General features: G+C 37.8%; 1 protein-coding gene across 1 annotated transcript; it reads right to left on the minus strand.

The window, feature by feature from the left end:
• Positions 1 to 99: 99 nt before the first annotated feature.
• LOC127658297 (double-strand-break repair protein rad21 homolog A) lies at positions 100 to 21,170 on the minus strand. Its single transcript, XM_052147507.1, has 14 exons — positions 21,059 to 21,170; positions 19,897 to 20,083; positions 19,669 to 19,798; positions 19,443 to 19,542; positions 15,288 to 15,394; positions 15,009 to 15,203; positions 14,811 to 14,933; positions 14,087 to 14,218; positions 7,355 to 7,578; positions 6,861 to 7,014; positions 6,554 to 6,699; positions 2,444 to 2,626; positions 2,264 to 2,344; positions 100 to 772 (listed from the first exon to the last, which is right to left on the minus strand). The coding sequence occupies exons 2-14, from the start codon at positions 20,038 to 20,040 to the stop codon at positions 581 to 583; spliced, it is 1,911 nt and encodes a 636-aa protein (XP_052003467.1). The 5' UTR covers positions 20,041 to 20,083; positions 21,059 to 21,170; the 3' UTR covers positions 100 to 580.
• Between the last annotated feature and the right edge of the window lie 736 nt (positions 21,171 to 21,906).

Below are 21,906 nucleotides of genomic sequence, written 5' to 3' on the forward strand. Positions count from 1 at the left end.
CTGAAGTGCTGGAATCCATTTCTAAACACGGCCCTAGAAGTCGTTATCAAGGTACACAACTGGAAATGACAGGAATGTAGGAAACTCTTTTCAATCAATTTGAAAATTTAATCACAAGTGCATACAAATTCCAACTGTATGAAGGAGTTTAACAAACCTTTAATAATTGTAATTGCCATTATAAGAGAGATACAAAACATTGAGCTACTGTCATTAAATCCACTTGGTTTTCAAAAATAAACCTGTCTCAATTTTGACATCGTTAAAAAGTTAAAATGTACACATATCTAACACTACTACAATGTAAAACATAATGGGATAAAGCTTAAGGAAAATAAAAATAGAAGAACTGTGAAAAATCCCAACAGTCTTGACATTATGAGGTTCAACATGTACTAGCATAAAACTCCTTACTATGTCCTTACAATGTCTTCATGATCTATTGGGTTTGACTCAAAACCTTAAAATTGGCCCCGAATGAAACAAAAATGGATACAAAAATAAACAAGCAATAGTAGCAAAAAAAAAAAAAAAAAAGTTAAATACAACTACTAAAAACAAAACAGAGGATCTGTCGCATCTATAAAATATGGAACCGTGGTCCTGGTGTGGCGACGATGTCACTGTAAGGCTCTGTCTGGCCCAGCTCGACAGCCTGCTGCTTCTTGAGCACCAGGAAACTGTAGAACTTCGCTGCAGCTTGTTTCTTGTTGTTGTTTCTGCACAGCTCGAGCAGGCTGATGGACTGAGCACCGGTTTTAGCCATCACACGCTGTTGACGCACACAAGAAAACAAAGAACCTTGTTTTCAATGTCTCTCTCAAGCCATACAAGCACAGATATGGTCAAAACGTACTAACATTAGAGGTGGGCCACATGATTAAAATGTTGGATCAGTTTGTTAACTAAGGGTTTTTTGATTTCGCCAACAGTAACGAGACGGAAAAGACACATCATAATACTTTACGATAATGTGAGAAAAAAATACTGTAAGACTATTACATATAAAAGATGTAAGATATGGATTTATCTAATCTAATAATCCAATATGTTGTGTATTTCCACGCTTGAGTTGAGGCTGAACACCAGTTAACTCACTCAAACCCATCCTTTTTATACATGAGATTTAACACTATATCAACAATATATATGCAATATCACAACATACATCTACACAAACAATTGAGCAAATGAACTGGTGCACTTGAACTAAACGCGGTCGCACACCAGAGAAGCACAATGCTGAATTGCGGCTAGGACACGACACAGGTATCAAACGCAGGGCACGTAGATGCTGTTCAGGTGGCAAGACAGTACACTCAAAAGTTAACCAAGGTTATTCCCTTCAGTCTCTAAAAGCATGAAGAGTTCAGAATACATTTAGCTAACCTCTAAAGAGTAGCTAATACTTTAGTATATTTATTACATGCTATTATTTCAGATGTTTTTCACAACAAAGACTGCTGCACTAGGGTTGCTCTGATACCAAAATGTTGGCTTTGGTACGATACCAATATCTCAATATGAAATAAATTCTTCAGCAACAAATAAATAGCCTCAGATTGCTGTTGAAATCACAGAAAAGGACATTGATAAAAAGTGCTGCATTAAGTCTTACAGTAGCAAATACTGCATTTTCCATTAGAATGTTTCTGGATTACATTTTTTTAATTAAATGAAAATACAATTTTAAATCAAATAAAATATAATAATTTATTAAAAAAAATAGTCAAATAAAAATGATGACAGAGCTTCACAGTATAAATGAAAATATTAATGAATATTAATGATTACCTTCAGTACTAAGATGCTACGGCTGATATTCAGTACACTTGTTTTTGTGATAATGCTTACATGAAATAATTGTAATGATAAAATTATAAATAATAATGATAATAAAACCATTCATTGTGAAATTGTTATTAGTAGCAAATATAAATATTGCTACAAATTACAATAATATATATATCATTCTTCACTTTGTTGCACATCCAGTTGGCCATATCAAGATTTGAATTTGATTGAGAAAAAAATTGATTACATAATAAGTTTATATTTTTTGTTACTACCAGTAAATCACACAACCCCAAGTTTTAAAATGGCATTTTCTTCAGAAGACCATAACTATAAAAAAAAATTAAAAAAACTCCATATTACGCAAGGTTTGGGTATACTTAATATTACCGTGTGCAGTTACGTTTCACACACGGTCAAACTGCCCAACCCTGATTGAAGTTTTTCTCAGAATGCCGCAAATACAAACCTGAAGTCCGTGAAGCATCTGTTGAGTTCTCTTGTTCCATCTCCTCTCCTCTTGGTCCTGGTCTCCTTGTCCCTCCTCCCCCTATAGATTAATTAAACAATTGGTCAAAGAAAAATCAATAATACTGTCCAGGCAAGGTCAAAATGGGCCAAAGCATGACTTGTGAATGACATATCTGACCTCTTCTTCACTGTCTGTCTTGTCCTTCTCCTTGTTCAGCTCATCCAACAGGTCCAGCTCAGGGACAAGTCTAGAGAGGTTGCTGCTGTCCTCTGGAGGGAGATCCACCTGGGGCATGTCCAGCTGATGAGAGAGGACTGACTGATCCACAGGATGCAAAGTCTGATCCAACACATCCATTTGCTGAAATGACAAACATGCAATTTTAGACACATTGAGAAAGGAGTTTAACGGAGTTTTTATACAACTTGACCAGAGATCAAGGAGGTTTTTAACCTAATGGTTTTTTTTTTACTAAAAGTTGTACCTAAAAGTTTCAAAGGGCTCATAAAACTACGGAAACATAATGCAACTTGTAGAACTCAAATTCTTCACCCAGTCCAGAAAGGCCATCTTTTAGAAAATGACCCAAGTTCTGTTGCTCATTTCATCATGCAATAAGGACATTTCTCATTCCCTTCAAGAATGTATGCAAAGTGATCCGCATTATTTGCGGTATCTTACAAAATTTTCTCTATATTGACAGTGGCAAAACAAGTGCTTGAAGTAGTCAATACATATCCAACTGCACAGCCTCCATTGTATCATCGCTAGAGATGTCCCGATCGGCCGCCGATCAAAATCAGCCGATCATGCCTAGATTTAGGGCTGATCATTTTTGCAGCATGCAGGCAATCACACATACACTGCTCCACTAATGAATGAGTGCTTTATCAGCCCTAGAAGCATAACAGATTGATCTATGGAGCATGAGTTGTTGGCAATTCTAAGCATTCATGAATTTAAACTTTCAGACATGATGTAATTGATGAATATTCCAGTTTGTTTTTAAAAATGTGTAAGAATTACATGTGCATGAATATTAATTTGTCCATTTTCTGGAGTCATTATGGTAGTTATTCGACTCGTTGCACAGAGAACAGGAAGAGGATATAGAGGCTGCTAACAGGTTTAGCAAATTCGCAGCAAATTCAGTCATTTTGGCCCACAATAATCAGGAAAAAGTGCCATGAAATCCTGGTGGGACTGATTTCTTAAAATTAGCAAAATGGGCCATTTTAATTATTCCGGTCAGAGAGAGGCTGATATTTGTTATGATTATAATTGTGGAAAATTAAGGCCCAGTTTGCAGCATTTTCAGCGATCCGATCACAACTGGACAGGCGTAAACTGGAATACTTAACTATTAAATTATATGTAAAACATTATTTAAACAGTTCTGAAAATACAATATTTTCTGATATTTGTCAAGCCTGCCAATAAAGCAGACGTGAAGTATTAGTCTGTATTTACATTGAAGTGGATTCTGAGACAACAAAATTCGAATCCTTCAGTTTCAAGGGTCAAACGATGATTTAAATGGAGAGAATCAGTTGATGCACAACAAACTTTGAGTCATTTTTCAGGAGATTTTGGCTAATGACATCATGCGACTTGCTAAACTCCATAGACACCTTGTCAGCAAGCATGCTGAGGTAGCGGGTAAACCTCCTGAGCTTTTCCAAAGAAAACTTTAAGCATTTCAAGGTCAGAAAAAAGTTGTCAGAGAATGTAAAATTAAATGTAAAGGCCACTGGAGCTTCATATCACGTTGCACTGCGTATTACCATGGCGGACAAAGCACATAACATCGGAGAGACATTGATTCTACTGGCAGCCAAAGATCTGACATGGCACAGGATGCAAAGGAGCAAGTGTTAGACAGCATCAGGCACAGCCCATTTTTTGCACTCCAGATCAATGCATTCACTAATGTAGCCGCTGTTAACATATGTGAGGTACGTGAAAAACTTTCAAGCAGAGTTTCTATTCAGTAGTCCATTGCCCAAACTAGCATTGATTTTGTTGTTTTTTTCTCCACCATTGTAAAAATTATATAATATAAAAAGTTGTAAATTCAATGTCATAATTCAGTTAATAACTTACATTTTTATAATTTGTTTAACAAGAAAAGTGCTTATGTCAAACACTTGTCTGACAACGTGTTCGGATGTGTTTGAGTGGGGGGTATCGTGTACGTAAAAAATCTTTGAAAACCCCTGGATTAGTCGCCAAGTCTTGTACAACCTTAGTTTCTCTTTTGACCACTTTGGATTTGGTGTTTGGATTGGAGGGTGATTTCATGAAAACATACATGAATTCCTATAACAGTGTATAACTTCATGACCATAAAGCACAAACAAAAAGCTAAAAATTAAATGGTGTAGTAGAATACTGGTTTTAACTACGCTTCAGATGTGTGTGCTTCTCATCGGTCAATGCATGTTGATATCAGACACTAGGGATGCACCGATCCCATACCTGGATCGGTATCGGCTCAAGATAATGACGTTTTTATATGGATCGGGTATCGGTCCGATGAGCCTGATCAAAATCCGATACTGTGTGTTAGTCATGTTCGTTACCGTCAAGCTCAAAAAATGTCATTAATACACAATTAAAGTAGTTCATATGACTTGTGCATTTTATTAAAAGCCACTTGAAGACGTGCAATAGCTCTGTGAAGCACAAAAGGGTGTGTTTAATAAGTAAATGTATCAAATGCACAAGCAGCTCCAGCACTCAGTTAGTGAATGGCGCTGCTCTGTTTACACACTCGCGGCTATTTTTAGCCTTCAGGCGTTGCGCAATATATCACGAACAACATCTTCGATGTGGATGCTCAAAAGTTTGGTTCACTTATAATATGCATTTTTATTTTTTACAGAATTTGAATAATTAAACTACTGTAAACATGTCTACAAACACACATACATGAATTCCTGGAGAGTTCAGAATGTCAAAATAGAAGCGTGAGGGTTTAAAAGTTAGGTGTCACAGAGAGACACTTTGTGAGAAAGAGTCCAGTTGAGCAGAGTGTCGAAAAGCAGGTGATTAATATCCAGACAGGGTATAGACACGATGAACAGATAACTCACAACAGTCTTATGATACTTGCAGGCAAAAATGAAGAAACAAGTATGTTTGACATAGTAGAAAGTTCTGGAGTCTCAGAGATAATATTGTTGAGAACAGACAAAGAGTGTGCAGACTATTTATGCGGTCTTTGATTAGCCACTATGATATGCAGGTGCGTGCAATCACAACTCAGGGGAGAGAGAACTGACAGCAGTGAGGAAGAGAGAGACCCGTGGATCCATTTCAAAAGGAGGACTATTGAGATATATTACTATTATAATAATATATTATTATTAAACAAATGATAATAATATTTGAGTTGAATTGGTTCCAAAAAATAACTGTGAATGAAAAGTGAACTTAATTGAAAAAAAAAAAAAAAAAAAAAAAGAGAGATCTGAAGTCCAGATACAAGTTGAAAAACTTGTGCAAAGAAAATGCTTTTCTACTGACGACTTGGAAGACTGGAATTACGGTTAATTTTGCTGCTACATTATTCAGTATACTAGTTGATAATAAAGTTTTTCTTAATATGCTTTACATTTATATTGAAATAATGAGTAGTAAGTGGTTTGTGTTTCTTTACATATTAAAGAACACACCCAATTAGTTCCACAAAATAATGTTAAGATATTCTAAACCGATTATGCATAAAAACAACACTGGTATCGGATCGGCCAATACTGAGATTTCTGGTATCGGAAGAGAAAAAGTGGTATTGGTGCATCCCTATGAGACACATACTATTTTTTGTGCATGTATACTTTAACATTTCTGATCAGACGTTTGTTCCTTTTAAAGCCAGCAAAAAACCTCTTGTAAATAACTCTTACAAATCGGTTGATTGACTGGTGAGTAGGTGGTGCTTCGCTGCGGTTCGATTGCATTCAAACAGATGAGCATTTACACTTCAAGCCTGATGTAGTCACATGCGTTCTTTACCACATTCAACCTCCTCCTCTGAATGTGGTTGAAGTGGACAAATCTCAAAATGTTTTGCACCCCATTTACATATTTCTTTAGCGTTGTCCTGTTTTTAACAGATCACCCAAAACTCACTTCAAAAACCAAGTGTAAACAGACTGTTTTAGCCACACATACACAAAAAAAACATTCCTAGCATTATAAGTGGACATCAGGGTAAAACTAAATAAAAATGTATGATATGGCCTCCTTTTCACTTTATTTCATGGCTGGTGTATATTGACTTACAGGCAAAGCTGCATCTTGGTCTTGCGATTTGCGCTTAACTCCACGCTGCCGAGATGGAGGCGGCATCATGGACTCATCCAGAGCAGTTCTGCTGCCCTCCATAGAGGAAGCCTGCAGCATACTGGGCTCTTCCATGATGGTCTGATCTATAGGGCAAAAAAAAAAATTTACACCTCAGCTTCAATCTCTTGCTTTTCTGTAACACGAAAGGAGACGTTAGCTTGAATGTTAGAGGGCGAGTAAAAAAACAATTTGTTTTAGGATTATCACTTTAACGTAGAATGGTCAGGCTTGTGTTGCGACTCACCAATTACATCACTTCTTTGGCCCAGCACCTCCTCTCTGGGCACCTCTGGGTTCTCCAGCTCCTTCAGGAAGTCCTCCAGGCTGTCAGCCTCTCCACCCTTCCTCCTCTTTCTCAGCTCATCGGGCACCAGTGGAGTCAAACAGCGTGTAAACATCTGAAACGGACACATTTCACATCATGCCATGTAATAAATCCAATTCCAGTCATTTGTGATAACTGCATGAGGATTTTTTAAATCATTTGATTCCAACCTAACTGCTAATGATTCAGAACAATGTGATTCAGTTCAACCGATTCATTATAAAGAACTGACTCCCCATGTTCAAAATGTCTCATGTTCCACAAAAGATAGAATACTTATTTGGAACAACAAGAGAGCAAGTAAATGACAACAGAATAATAATTTGGGGCTGATCTCACTAGGTTTTGGAACAGCACCATTATTTGAGCCCTCTTCTCTATCACACGTAAAAAAAAAAAAAAAAAAACGTCACCTTGAGCAGTCTGCCATTCCAGAGTGGTTGAGCGGGCAATGAGAAGAGCTTCTCCACGCCTCCAGTCTCTTTCCACATCATCAGTTTCTTAGTGGGGGGAGCCAAATCCAGAGTGGTGACGATGTCAGAGTAGTCGCTCAGCTGTGCACGGATGGTCTTGCTGTCCAACTCCTTCAGACTGTCCACAATGAGCTTCCTCTTACGTTTAGCCTTAGTCTCTTTCACTGAGGACACATCAGTATTAACTCTGTTAGTACGGGGGGGGGGGGAGATGGATGATTGGATACCCGGCTAACGATAAGCCTAGCTAACGTTACAGGGATATTCCACCATTTGGGGAATTAAGCTCATTTTCCACCTCCCCTCGAGTAAAACAATAGTTTTTGTACCGTTTTGGAAACCATTCATACCACTTTTAGCATAGCTTAACGTAATTTATAGGTATGACGACAATACTAGGGGTAGAACGGTACACAGAAGTCACGGTTCGGTTCATACCTTGGTTCAGACATCACGGTTCGGTACGATTTCGGTACAATGGAGTGAAATGCAAAACAAAAATATAGATAGCATTTTTATCATTGTCTTGGTTACAGTTTGACAAGAGTTTAGAGTGTGACAAAAGCACAATGTTGTATTTGATTGCGAGTGTACACAAATAAGTAAACACTTTGCAGTTTGAATGATGTCCTGTATTAACAAAATGATGGAGTATGTTTTTGTTTCCAATGTTCGAACGCGCCCGCGCGCCTCTCTCTCTCACTCGCACACACACACACACTACAGCATTACAATCTTGACATCGCAGCCTGTTTATTATGCTGTGTTCACACCAAACGTGAATAGAGCGAAATTTATCGCTATCTAGAGTTTTTTTTTTTTTCCCCTTGTATTCTCTGTGCAAATTCGTGCACCGAACCGTGACACCCGTACAGTTTCGGTTCAATACGAATAACTTACATGTACCGTTCCACCCATAGACAATACAATATTATTGTAAATTATATCACATAAAAAACGGTAGCTAACGTTACTTGAATCAAGCAAACAAATAGCTTTTGTTTCCATCAGACTCGCGTGGTTGACGCTGTGTGCTTCAAGATTCTGACGCAAGTGCTAAGATTCCGATTGGCCAAGAGAAAAAGTGCTAAGATTCCGATTGGCTCAGAGAAATGTCAATTATAAGAATTATCCAATAATATTTCTCAATTCTAGCCTCCATGGCATGCAGATGAAGGGCGGGCAGCATACCCCCCCCACATACAAAAACTCTCCGGTTCTACGCGATTCACGTAAATGACCCAATTGACCAAGAAAACGGCGATTTTCGCCGAAAAGCGACAAGTTTGCAGGTATGTTCATAATTCACAACTAACACAGATGTTATGATCACTGCATTAAGTGGAGGATGGGTGACCCATGTGGTGTTCCATCTATTTAGTGCAACTTGGGAAACATTTTGACCGAATTACTGAAACTACCCGACTCAAACTAATTCATTTACAAACTGGAGAACACTATGGCTTGTGAGCAAATTTTATTCTACACTAAATAGCAAGATCTAGCCAATGTTTCAGAGCAGAGAATTAAGGGGGAGAAAACATTTTATATTTCTGTCGTGGGGCCGCTCATCCCTCAAGCATGGCTAGATTAGAACGTGATGGCTCGTGATTTATTGAATCATAATGTGTGTCACTGCATTTCTTATCATGAAGAAAATTGGCAATATGAAGCTTTATTAATAAGAGATTTTTTTGTGAGTTAAAGATAGATTGAAGTGACAAAGGTGAAACCCTGTGATTAGTGGACAACCCGCTCTAACACCTGAGCCACAAAATACATTTTTGATTTGTTTTGGCTTGTTTTCCAGTAAATATATCTAAACTCCTTTAAAAAAAACATACATTTACTTTAGCAGCTATACTGCAGAATAAAAAAAACTGAGAATATTGAATATAATATAAAAAATGCTAATGTTTTAAAATATCTAAAGATGCATTCACCTGACAATTATTTAGAATTTATTTATAAGTATATTTATACTTACTTTTAGAGAATAGATCTTGAATATAAGTATATTTTGTCTATGATACTGCACTCACAGAATTATAACCAAGTGGGAAAAAAATACATGTATATAAAAAATACACTTACTGTATATTTAAGATACATTCTCTTAAAGTCTAAATATCTTATGTTGCCTCTCAAGTAAATGTATCTTGTTTTAAGGATTTAGACAATTTTAAATGGAAAATTAGCCAAAAACACTTGATAACAATTTAATTTTTTTGCAGTGAATTTCTTTAAAGAATTAAACTTAAAAGTTTTTTCCCTTTTAATTCAGTGAATGTCATTTAGAAATATTTTTAAAAGATGATTTTGTCCTTTATTGCTATTCAAGCATGTTTAATCCAACATTTTATGTCGGGACACAAGCTGAATAATCGTTTAAGAGCTAATTATTAATCGATGCAATGATCGGCGAATAATCGTTGTAATAATCGTCAGATTAATCGATTATAAAAATAATCGTTAGTTGCAGCCCTAGTATAAAGTTTATAAAAATAAAAAAAAAAGTGCGAGTGCACTCGGATTTCGTTTTGCCACAGACGCGGTGGGGAAAAACATAAATTGGGTTCTACATCATTTTATGGGGACGGAGATCGGCTGGAGCGCCCCATTTCAGGAGTGGTGCACTGAGATGGGGAGTGTGGTGGCTTTTGAGGAAATGTCATTTAGAAGACTGGGTAGCTTGGATTTGTTTGTTGGGAAATGAGGCAACTATTTTGAGTTTTTGGAGGGCTCTCGGGGAGGGGCAGTGGAGAGAGAGGTATAGGTCAAAAGGTGTGAGATATATATATATAAAATAATCATATTACTTTAAATTCACAATGTTTGTCAAAATGATCCTTTTCCCAAATGTTGGCTATAGATGCAGTAAACTTGTAACATGTCACAGATCAAAAGCATTAGTCAGCGATCTTTCATTATAGATGCTTCAAAGCAAATCACACTCTTTACCATGATGGTTCCATCTATAATGGTCATGTCCGTAATGCAATATTATGGGCATTTAATACAATCAAAAATACATATCTAAATGAACAACTTAAGAGGGCTTTATTAATTTAAGTTTATTTTTCTATGGTATGGTTGATGTGGAACTGCCCAAAAAAATGCATAATTTAAATGTATAGTATTTTACTGTAATATGACAAATTTGAGTTCTAATTTTTTTAAATGCAAAGACAGCCCAAAAATGTTTTAGGGATGGGTATCACCAGCCACCACACGATACGATAGGTATTGCGATACGTCATAATTTGATATAATGAGTTATCACATTACATAATTTAGGATTCTATATACAGTTGTCAGAACTGTACATACACCTTAGCCAAATGCATTTAAACTTAAGTCAGTTAGGATCACCACTTTATTTTAAGAATGTGAAATGTCAGAGTAATAGCAGATAGAATTATTTATTTCAGCTTTTATTTCTTTCATCACATTCCCAGTGGATCATAAGGGATGGTCTTTAAATAATTTCACTTGGGTCAAATGTTTTGGCTAGCCTTTCACAAGCTTCTCACAATAAGTTGCTGGAATTTTGGCCAATTCCTCCAGACAGACCTGGTGTAACTGTATCAGGTTTGTAGGCCTCCATGCGCACACATGCTTTTTCAGTTCTGCCCACAAATGTCAGGGCTTTGTTATGGCCACTCCAAAACAGTCACTCGCCTAAATACTACCAACAGATCAAATGCAACACACAAAGGGACCTGGTTTTACATCACTGCTACTCTCCTTTCCGGGATGCTTAGAAATCCGTCCGCCCACCTTTCGGGCAAATCGGACCACTCTTCCGTTCTACTTCTGCCCGTTTACAGGCAGAAACTGAAACAGGAAGCACCCGCAACCAGAACGATCCAATGCTGGTCGTACCAATTTAATTCTGTGCTACAGGACTGTTTTGGTCACGTGGACTGGGAGATGTTCCGATATATTGCAAAACAATCAAAGCAGCCTCAACTAGTTGGTGTTTTAACTGACAATTTAAATCTCTCCCTCTGCCTGTCTGTGGTTCCTACATTCTTTAAGACATCCACCATTGTGCCTATTCCAAAACAGTCAAAGATAACTTGCCTAAATGACTGGCGTCCTGCTGCCCTAACTCCCATCATCAGCAAGTGGTTTGAAAAGCTAATCAGAGATTACGTCTGCATCAATGGACACACTAAAGTTTGCTTTCAGAAGCAACCGCTCCAGAGATGAACAGCACAGTTACAATACACGCTGCTCTTTCCCACCTGGAAAAAAGGAACACATATGTGAGAATGCCGTTTGTAGACTACAGCTCAGCATTCAACACCATAGTGCACTCCAAACTTGATGTGAATCTCTGGGCTCTAGGCTTGAACAGGTCACTGTACAGCTGGACACCAGGTGGTAAGAATGGGCAGTAAAATCTCACCACTGTCCCTCAACACTGGAGCCCCGCATGGCTGTGTTCTCAGCCCACTCAAGTATTTCCTGTACACACATGACTGTGTGGCAACACACAGCTTCAATGCCATCAAGTTCGCTAATGAAACCACAGTGGTAGGTCTGATCACTGAAAATGATGAAACGGCCTATAGAGAGGTGCACACACTAACACGTTGAACACAACCTCTCTCTCAACGTCATGGTGCAAAGGGTGGTGCAAAGTCCCAGACACATCATCGGAGGTGAGCTTCCCTCCCTCCAGGACATCTATACCAGGCGGTGTGTGAAAAAAGCTTGGAGGATCATCAGACTCCAGCCACGGGCTGCTCTCACTGCTACCATCCAGCAGGCGGTATCGCAGCATCAGGAACCGCACCAGCTTCTTCCCCCACGCAATCAGAGTTTTGAACTCTTGATTGCTCACGATCAACATACCAGCACTGCACTTAATCTCTCACTTGACTAAATTATATTTTTCTTAACAACACACTGGCAACTGACTATCAACCTGACAGTAAGAATGTCAATACAACCACTATACTTACTGCACATACATATACATTTATAATTTTCATTGTAAACTGTGTATTCCATATTGTGAGTATTGTATAATGTACATTGCATATTATTTGTTTAGTGCATTTTAAAGTAAATATGTGTATATTAGTTTTGTAAATTGTGTTGTGTAAATCTGATGTTTATTGTAATTTTGTATGTGTCTCATCACTGTCATGACTGCTATGCTGCTTGGAACTGCACCCAAGACTTTCACCCACTGTTACACTGAGTGACAATGAAGTGATTTGATTTTGACTGTTGTCTTTAAGCCATTTTGCCACAAATTTGTAGGTATGCTTGGGGTAATGGTCCATTTGGAAGACCCATTTGTGATTGAGCTTTACCTTTCTGGCTGAGGTCTTGAGATGTTACTTCAATGTATGCACATAATTTTCCTTCCTCATGATGCCATCTATTTTGTGAAGTGCACCAGTCCCTCCTGCAGCAAAGCACCCCCACAACATGATGTTGCCACCCCCATGCTTCACGGTTGGGATGGTGTTCTTTGGCTTGCAAGCCTCACCCTTTTTCCTCCAAACATAACAATGGTCATTATGGCCAAACAGTTACATTTTTGTTTCATCAGACCAGAGGACATTCAAGATCTTTGTCCCCATGTGCTTTTGCAAACTGTAGTATGGTGGTTCTGGAGCAGTGGCTTCTTTCTTGCTGTGCAGCCTTTCAGGTTATGTCAATATATGTCTCGTTTTACTGTGGATATAAATACGTTTCTTCCTGTTTCCTCCAGCATCTTCACAAGGTCCTTTGCTTTTGTTCTGGGATTGATTTGCACTTTTCGCGCCAAACTACTTTCATCACTAGGAGACAGAATATGTCGCCTTCCTGAGCGGTATGATGGCTGCATGGTCCCATGGCATTTATACTTGCGTACTATTGTTTGTACAGATGAATGTGGTACCTTCAGGTGTTTGGAAATTGTTCCAAAGGATGAACCAGACTTGGGAGTTCCACAATTTTTTCCCGATGTCTTGGCGGATTTCTTTTGATTTTCCATGATGTCAAGCAAAGAGGCACTAATTTTGAAGGTAGGCCTTAAAATACATCCTCAGGTAAACCTCCAATTGACTACAATTAGCCTATCAGAAGCTGACTGGCTAATTGTCAAAAGGCCTGGCATCATTTTCAAAAATGTTCAAGCAGCTTTTACAGTTAACTTACGCATGTAAACTTGTGACCCACTGGAATTGTGAGTCAATTAAATGTGAAACAATCTGTCTGTAAACAATTGTTGGAAAAATTACTTGTGTCATACACAAAGTACATGTCCTAAACGACATGCCAAAACTATAGTTTGCTGATATGGAATCTTTCGAGTCGTTAAAAAATGTGTTTTAATGACAACCCAAGTGTATGTAAACTTCTGACTTCACTGTATCACAATACAGATTGAATTCCAATTCAAAAGTATCGATACAATATTTTTAGAAAAAGTATTGCGATATATCGATATTTGATTTTATTGACACAGCCCTAAAAATTACCTCTTTTTATAAAGCAACTGCATTGAGTCAACTAGTTATCCTTTTTGATGGGTATTATAGAAATCTATAAAACAGTAATCTGATGACAAAATAACAGTAATGGTAAAGTTTTTGTTGAAATCGATATCGGCCAAAAATGTTGATATTGATTCAATCCCTAAAATACATTACTTAATATTTTTACCAGTAATATCGATGGGCTCCAGAGCGAAAGCTTCTTCCTCGTTGGGCACCAGAGTGGTCTGTTCCGTCTGATCTGTGGTGTTGGGAAGAGGCTCCACTGGTCCAGAGTCTGGACTGTCAGGACCACCAGGAGCTAAAAGAAATTCAATGTATAGTCCTTTATAATTTCTGAATTCATACAGACATATTTTGTGGGCTAATAAAAAGACAAATTGTAGTAAAAAATAATAAATAACTTGAGTTTTGCAAATGTATTATTAGTTTAAAAAGAAGCAGTGAAGCCATTTTGATGGCTTGATATATAGTATGTGACAATTTACTTTGATTTAGCAAAAAGAAAATGCATGTATTAATCTGGTATGGTCAAGTGAAAAGTAGTAAACTTTGTAAGATTTATTTTTATCTTTATGTATTTATATTCTATTTGCAAAGAAACGTAAAGACGTAATTTTTCATTAAATCAAAAATTATTGAAAATGGCATACAAATTCCAAAAATATTTAAAAATGAAAAGATCACATTTCTAAGAACTTGTTTAAAAAAATAAAATAATTCTAGGCAAGATCTCGATCTTTATCATCCTTATTTGTCATGGACCCATAAACAAAATAATTTAACTTATACACTTTCAGAAACTGAATTGATCAAGTGCAAAGGAGCATACAAATATAAAAAACTAATTTTGAGTAATCTCTGTAGCTTTGAATTCAGAACGATTTACTTACGAGAAAAGTTATCGAAGTCATCTTCGTCATCCCCATGGTCTTGTGGCATCATCACGATGCCAGAGATAACTGGGGGATCATCAAATATTCCACCACCATCCTCATTGCTCAAAATCTTATCCACTGAAATGGAGTAAAAACATTGGTTTAAGAATCATCACATCATCAAATAAACAGGTTAAATCAATAAGAACTCACTTAGAATTCCACCATCACTGTTCTCCAGGTTGTTGTCCCCGAAGTCGTCATATTCGAGGTTAGTTGATTTGTCCGGAAGGTGGGCGGGGCCAGGCTCAGCTTCCAGAAGCAAGGTGGCAGCGGAACCGTGGATTATGTCCACCTCAAAAGCATTCTCCTCCCTCATCATTTCACGGTCATCCATGCCAAAGTCACCTAGAATCACAGCAAGAGCATTATGCCATGTAGTACTAGAGACTAATTCTTTTCATAGTGAGGAATAAAAGACTGAGATTTTACCAAAGTCATTGTCAGCCATGAGGCTTATGTTTCCCACTTCCTCTCTCATGGTGATCTCCTCAACACGGCTCTGGTTCAGAGTAAACTGCTGTGCAACATCTATATCACTGAAATCCCCAGACAAATAATTCAGTTAGAAATCAAAAAGGTGTCAAAAGTGCATATAAAAGGAGTGATGAAAATGTATTTGATTCTAGGGTCTTTGCCCTAACCTACATGGTAAATACGATGGCTGAGCGATATAGCACAAAAGTCAATATTTATCAGCCATTTGACGATACTCATCTTGATACCTGCTCATTTTCTCTGATCTAGTTTAAAAAGGTCAATGTTTTTTTCAAACAGAAGCAACAGTTGATCCAAACAGCCATTACAGCAAATAAAATATCGATACAAGCAGTAAAATATAGAAAAAGTTTTAATAAATCAAGGAATGGTTTTAACAGCTTTCCATTTATATGCAGCAATATAACAATAGACCGTAATGAACAGCAATATTTATTTACATTCATCATAGCATCAGAGTTAGCAACAGTTTAAACTGACTCATGAATTAATTTAAAGCAGGGGTGCCCAATAGGTCAATCACAAAGGTAATGCTGGTAGATTGCACGTCATTTAAATATGACCTCCCTTCTCCTCCCTACAGTTTCTGTCTGACTTCTACTTTATTGACGAGCAATTTTATCCAGTCCATCGCTGTCGAGATTTTTGTTATATTCAGTTACCATAACAACTAACTTAAGGCAATTCACGGCTTCAGTGGGCTCCAGAGCACAGAGCATGCTCAGTAGTTTCTTACCATATGAAAATGAGTGCGGTGCCAAGCAAAAAGCCAAAAACTTATCATTTCCATGTTGCGTGGGGGGGAAGACTTATTTTTCACAAAATGCATCTTCTTTTCTAAAAGCATTTGTCCGATCTGCCAAACAAGTTTAGCTATTCCAAAGAAAGGAAACGTGGAGAGGCATTTTCAGACACTTCATAAAAACTATGACAACAATTTTCCTGCCAGAAGCGAGCTTAGAAGAAAGGTGAAAGATTTAAAATCTCAATTAATTGGTCAACAGTCACTTTTTACTCAACCAGGCCTAAAAACAAAGGCATCCATGAAGGCATCATTCCAGATGAGTAACACTACCATTAAATGTAAGAAATCCTTCCAAGGTGGGCAAATGATAAAAGATGCATTTGTTGAGGCAGCAGACTCATTGTTTCGGGATTTTAAAAAACAAACCTGAGATTGTGTCCGCTAACAAAGCTATCGAAAAATATACGTTGTTGTGAAGTAATGGCTGATGACATTACACAGGAACTTGGAAAGGACATAACTGACTGCGATTTTTTCTCACTGCAGATAGATGAGTGCACAGACATTAGCGACACTAGTGCAATAGTGCATTTTTATTAGGATGGTGTTTAAAGACATGACAGGGAAAGAGAAACTGCTAACACTTTTGTCTATGAAAGGACACACTCCGAGTGAGGACATTTTTCGGTCATTTAAGGACTTTGTCAACAATACACAGCTACCAATGTCCAAGTTGGTGTCAATCACCACTGACTGTGCACTTGCTGCTACCTGAGATAAAGGAGCTTCTCCTCTCTACAAAAAAAATGCAGAATACAAACAACTTAAGGATGAGCAATGGCTCATTGATTTGGCTTTTTTGACCGATCTGACACATGCTGAACGAGCTAAATTTAGAGCTGCAAGATTAACAGAAGATGGGGGGTCAACATTATCAGCTCAGTTAATGCTTTCAAATGAAAACTAAAGTTACTCACATCTAAGCTTCTGCGCCACGAATTGGGGAACTTCCAAAACATTGTATCTGAGCTGGATAAGCAAGGGAAGTGACATTAAATTGACAATAAGCGCTACATTGAGCATATTGAAAAGGTCAGGTCAGACTTTGCTTTACTTGAACCAATCGTACATTCATGTGCTTTCCATTTGGAGATGAGCATGAGATTGATTCCCTGGCCTCAGACATGGGAAAGCCATTTCAGATAAACCCATCAACGCTGGGTAAGGTATCAAAGTATTAATGTATATGCAGAGGCGGCTTACGCGCTTACATTACGCTAGGCCTGGGCAATAAAATTATATAGATCATGATAAAGAAAATCCATGATAAGCTTTTGAGGAATCTTAGATATTTACTGCGTGTCACTAAAACACAAGCAGTTCGGCTTTCTCAGGCTGTGTTTCCACTGGGGCAGAACAAATCCGCTCAAAGCGCTAGGAGAGAGCTTGCTCTGCACCGCTGCCAATCCTACGATCCACCTTGCGAGCATGACGCTCAGCTTTCATAGGAATTAATTGAAAACGCTCTCCGTTTTGCTCAACGAGTCAGTGGTAACGCAGGGTCAGACTGGATATACTTGCTAATGCTAGCTGCCTTGCTAACGATTAGGTTACATCGGACACCGAATTGATTCTATCCACACCGCAAGACTTCATGGCAACGGTTGCGCCCTCTCATCGCCTCTAGTGTAGAGCGCGACAGAACAACAGTGATGTGGACTACAGCTCTTGATCTTTCTGTGCTGTAATCTTGAATATTGCTCTCGAGCACCAAACATGCATAATTTCTGCCCTGTCCCGCTCTGCACGCATTGCCTCTTTTCCCTGCATCTGTGTAGACATGAGAAACCGCATGGGTTAACGTGGTTTCAAAGCACCTTTTAGACCATAACGTTTTTTCCCTTCTAAATGCATCTTTATTAATCTGCATGTTACGAGCCTTTAATAATAAACAAATCGATTTCTGTTCTAATTTTGTGAAAATTAATTAGATGTCTGGAATGGATAAGGAAAGACTAAAATTACTAGTTGGTAGACTAGTCTCTCACTTTAATGAAAATATACAAATATATATATAAAAAAAAAACATTTTCTAAATTTTCTCTCGGGACACCCCTGAACCCACATTCAACATCATTCCACAGTCACAAGGGCTTCTATGCCCCCATACTTTGGTATCTGAATCTAAAGAAATATACAAAATATTTAATTTTAATGTAAACATATTCCAACAAATGCTGGACTGCAGTCACTATGCTTCAAAACAAATAGATGATCTTAACATTTATTTTCAATTGATAAATGGTAAAAGACGGTAAAATTGGTAAAAGATCCCGCAGACCCAACTGGCCGTCTCTGGACACCTATAACTTGGTTATACAGAAAATATATACCTTCAATTATTATAAACAATAGAGCATCGATATATCAGAATGCCAGTTGTGAAGGAATCACATCAATACTGAATTGTCTCAACATATTTACAATGTACAGTTTATTTTATAAACAGCTAGTCATCATCCACCAAATTTAGCTAACAGCTATTGACAAAGCTGGCTGGCTCTTCAGATGGTACCTATACATATACCATATATATATTTATATAAAACAAGTATCTGTATAAAAGCATTGTCTGATTGTTCCGAAAGTTTTACAGTTCAGTAAAATGTGCTTGATGGTTATAGGGGTTTGGCAAGGTATTCCTATGGGAGGATATTCACTAGTCAGTAAAAACACATGTGTTAGTCTTGAATGGCCCAGTCAGCATCTGGGAAACACAATTTGGTCAGGCCTAGATTTAAAATGTAGTATTTTCTTTGGACCCTGGGGTTTATTTTATATAATTTATTGCTGTTGGACTCATTCCATTCTGATTGCCACTTATTGTCGATACAAGTTGTTTTTTTTAATGGCCTGATGTCTAGGCTATCGTATAAATGCAGTCAATGTATCATGCTAAGAAAAGTGATTACATTAATCAGTCTTGCATAGTCAGACCTACATCCACACTTTGTTTTAGCCCTGTTCCAAAATTGGAGTCAAATATAATGTAGTCTCAAAGTTTGTAGACAACAATCATAACTGTGTAAATTGAATTATGCTACCTCATCTGTCAGCATGATGCCGGTGAATCACATTGTCTCTTTGTATGTTACTTCATTGTTTTGGCTGATCCTCGCATCCCTATGGAGTGTATTCATGAGCAACGTGAGCAACAGGTAGCCAGCTGCAGTTCACTTAACGGTCACAGGTGTAATAAATAACAATGGTTTCTGAATCTTACATACTGCACCTTTAATACGGACAGGCTACAGTGTAAAAAGGGCAGAAAAGGTGTCCCTTACTCAAGATCAGGGAGAGGCTGGTCGAAATCGTGGAACTCCTCTGGCAAGGTGATGGCATTGTACGCGGCTTCACGGTTATCTTCTGGCAGATCCACAACACCTAAAATAATAATGCAAAACATCCCAGTAAATACATGAAAAAGTGAAAGCCAAAAAACTTCAAAAACCTATGATTGCAGCAAAAATGCCTTTATGAACATAGTAGCTGACATTTCACAATCGTTACCTGGGCGGAAAGCCATTTTGATCTTGATAAACGCTTCATTACAATCAGCCAGCAGATACTTTGCTTTTCTGTGGTAGATCCTCACCACCCCCAAGAGAAGATGACCAGAAGTACGCAGAGCCATCTTCACCTATTAATCAGAGTAACAAAGCAGAAGTAACATATGCATTAACAAATAAAATAAAAAAAACAGCAAGGGGCATCTTCCTATATCATATATATATCTACCTTTGGTGAAATTATGCTTTCCACACTGCTCTCCAAGTTGCATTCAAAGACATGTGCTTTGGTGAGCTTCTTGTCCCAATGGGCCGCCAGCCAGATCTTGGCTAGCGGCCCACGTTTGCTGAGGACGAAATGGGCGTAAAACATTGCCCCAGTGTCTGGTCAAAGCTCCAAGAATGCTCTGCTACACCTGGAAGGAGACATGTGAGCATTTTAACACAAATGAGCATTCAGATTCAAAGCTCAGTAGTACAGCTTTCTTAAAACCTAGTGTGTGTGTGTTAGATCAACATACAGAGACTTCACCCACAAAGATGACTCATTAAGAGGGGTGCATAATTAAAAAAACAATGTATTGCACAATATAAGAATTACCATGTGTTTTAAAGGGTCACTAATATACATGCCTTCCATAGGCCGAGAAATAGCAATATTAAAATTCTCTGATATTTCCAGGTTCTTCATCAACGTGGGACATTGTGCTGCAATTGCATCCTCTCCAAACATCACATGTGAACCATGATTAACTAATCAACCAGCCAATGAACTCAAATTTACATGCAAAATTCAAATATCATGCAAAAGAATATGTATATATACATCTAAGATTACTTTCAACAATTGCACGTCTAGATTTCGAGATCAGAGTTATATGTATTACAGTAATAATATTATGCAGCATTGCCCGCCTTAACAACACCAAAACATGCAGACAGCGAGCTCCAAAACAGTTCCACTCCATTAAAATGACTAATTATTTAATACTACGTTTACCAAAAGACGAACGGGGGCTGTATACACCACTAATAAAAACTAAATGTATATCAAAGTTGCAAAATAGTTGCCTAAGTTTCGAACAAGTGTTTGTTAAATAAGTTGATTAGGAAGCTCCGCTATGCAGCCTTCAAAATCGCCGATATAAATAATAAATAAATAATACTAAGGATGTAAATTATCGTGCTGGCATAAATGTTTAAAATGTAAAACCCAATTAAATTAGTGATTTAAAAAATATTTACAGTCAAATTGCTTTTTCTTTTAAAGCTAGCACTAGCCGTTAGCATTAGCCAACTGTTGATAAGCAATCGAATTTCATTCTCCTGTTCTAAATATTCGACTTAACTAGAATACTTAAACACATGCACGCTAATTTTCATGAACTCACCATCCAATAAATGTTTCTGGTGTTTGATTTTTGCTGGTTTATTCGCTCCCCTCCTGCGGAGAGAAGTTAGCAGCCGTTTCCTCTCATTGAATCCGACAAAGATGGCGCGCACTCTCGGCGGGATGTTTACAGTCAAATTTCGACGAGGGGAGGGGCTTAGTTGGTGATTGACAGGACGCGACTGCCGGAAAGAACGGTAAGGGCGGGTCTTAGTAGGTGACTGACAGGACACTGTTGCTAGAAAGAACGGTTGAGGGAGAGGCTTAGTTGGTTATTGACATGATGCGACTGCCGGAAAGAAAGGTGGAGGGAGGGGCTTAGTTGGTGATTGACAGAACGTTGTTGCCGGAGAGCCCAATGACGGTGCGCTGTGCAGTTGACAGAGGGCGGTGTTGTGTTACAAATCGAATGTTGGTTTTGAAAGGCATCAATGAGCTGAGAGGAAGGGTATATTTTGTGTAATAGACATTTTAATAAAATAAATCTACACTGGGATACATTTATGCAAGGGTCAATGGTAGATTTAAACTGTATTCTCAGGACAATGGGACTTTTTATTTCAGTTCGGGGCAGGTTGACACCGAATTTTTTTTTTTTGTACAATTCAATAATTAAGTGTATTTTTGTATAATAATCTACTATTTTTCAGTTTTTACTGTAACATTTTTACTGTTTTGTCTCAACATTGTTTTAATGCTTAAAGGTGCACGCAGTAATTCTAATCCAATACACTTTTGTCAAATTTGGCAAATATCTCCTCTCAGTCTGCTAGCTGTCTGTTCTGAGGGTGGGCTAAAAAAAATCTAGTATTTGTACACGGCCTTGGCACTGTAAAGGCGACAAAAACA

This window comes from Xyrauchen texanus, chromosome 17 (genome assembly GCF_025860055.1).
Source record: "Xyrauchen texanus isolate HMW12.3.18 chromosome 17, RBS_HiC_50CHRs, whole genome shotgun sequence".
Lineage (NCBI taxonomy): Eukaryota > Metazoa > Chordata > Actinopteri > Cypriniformes > Catostomidae > Xyrauchen > Xyrauchen texanus.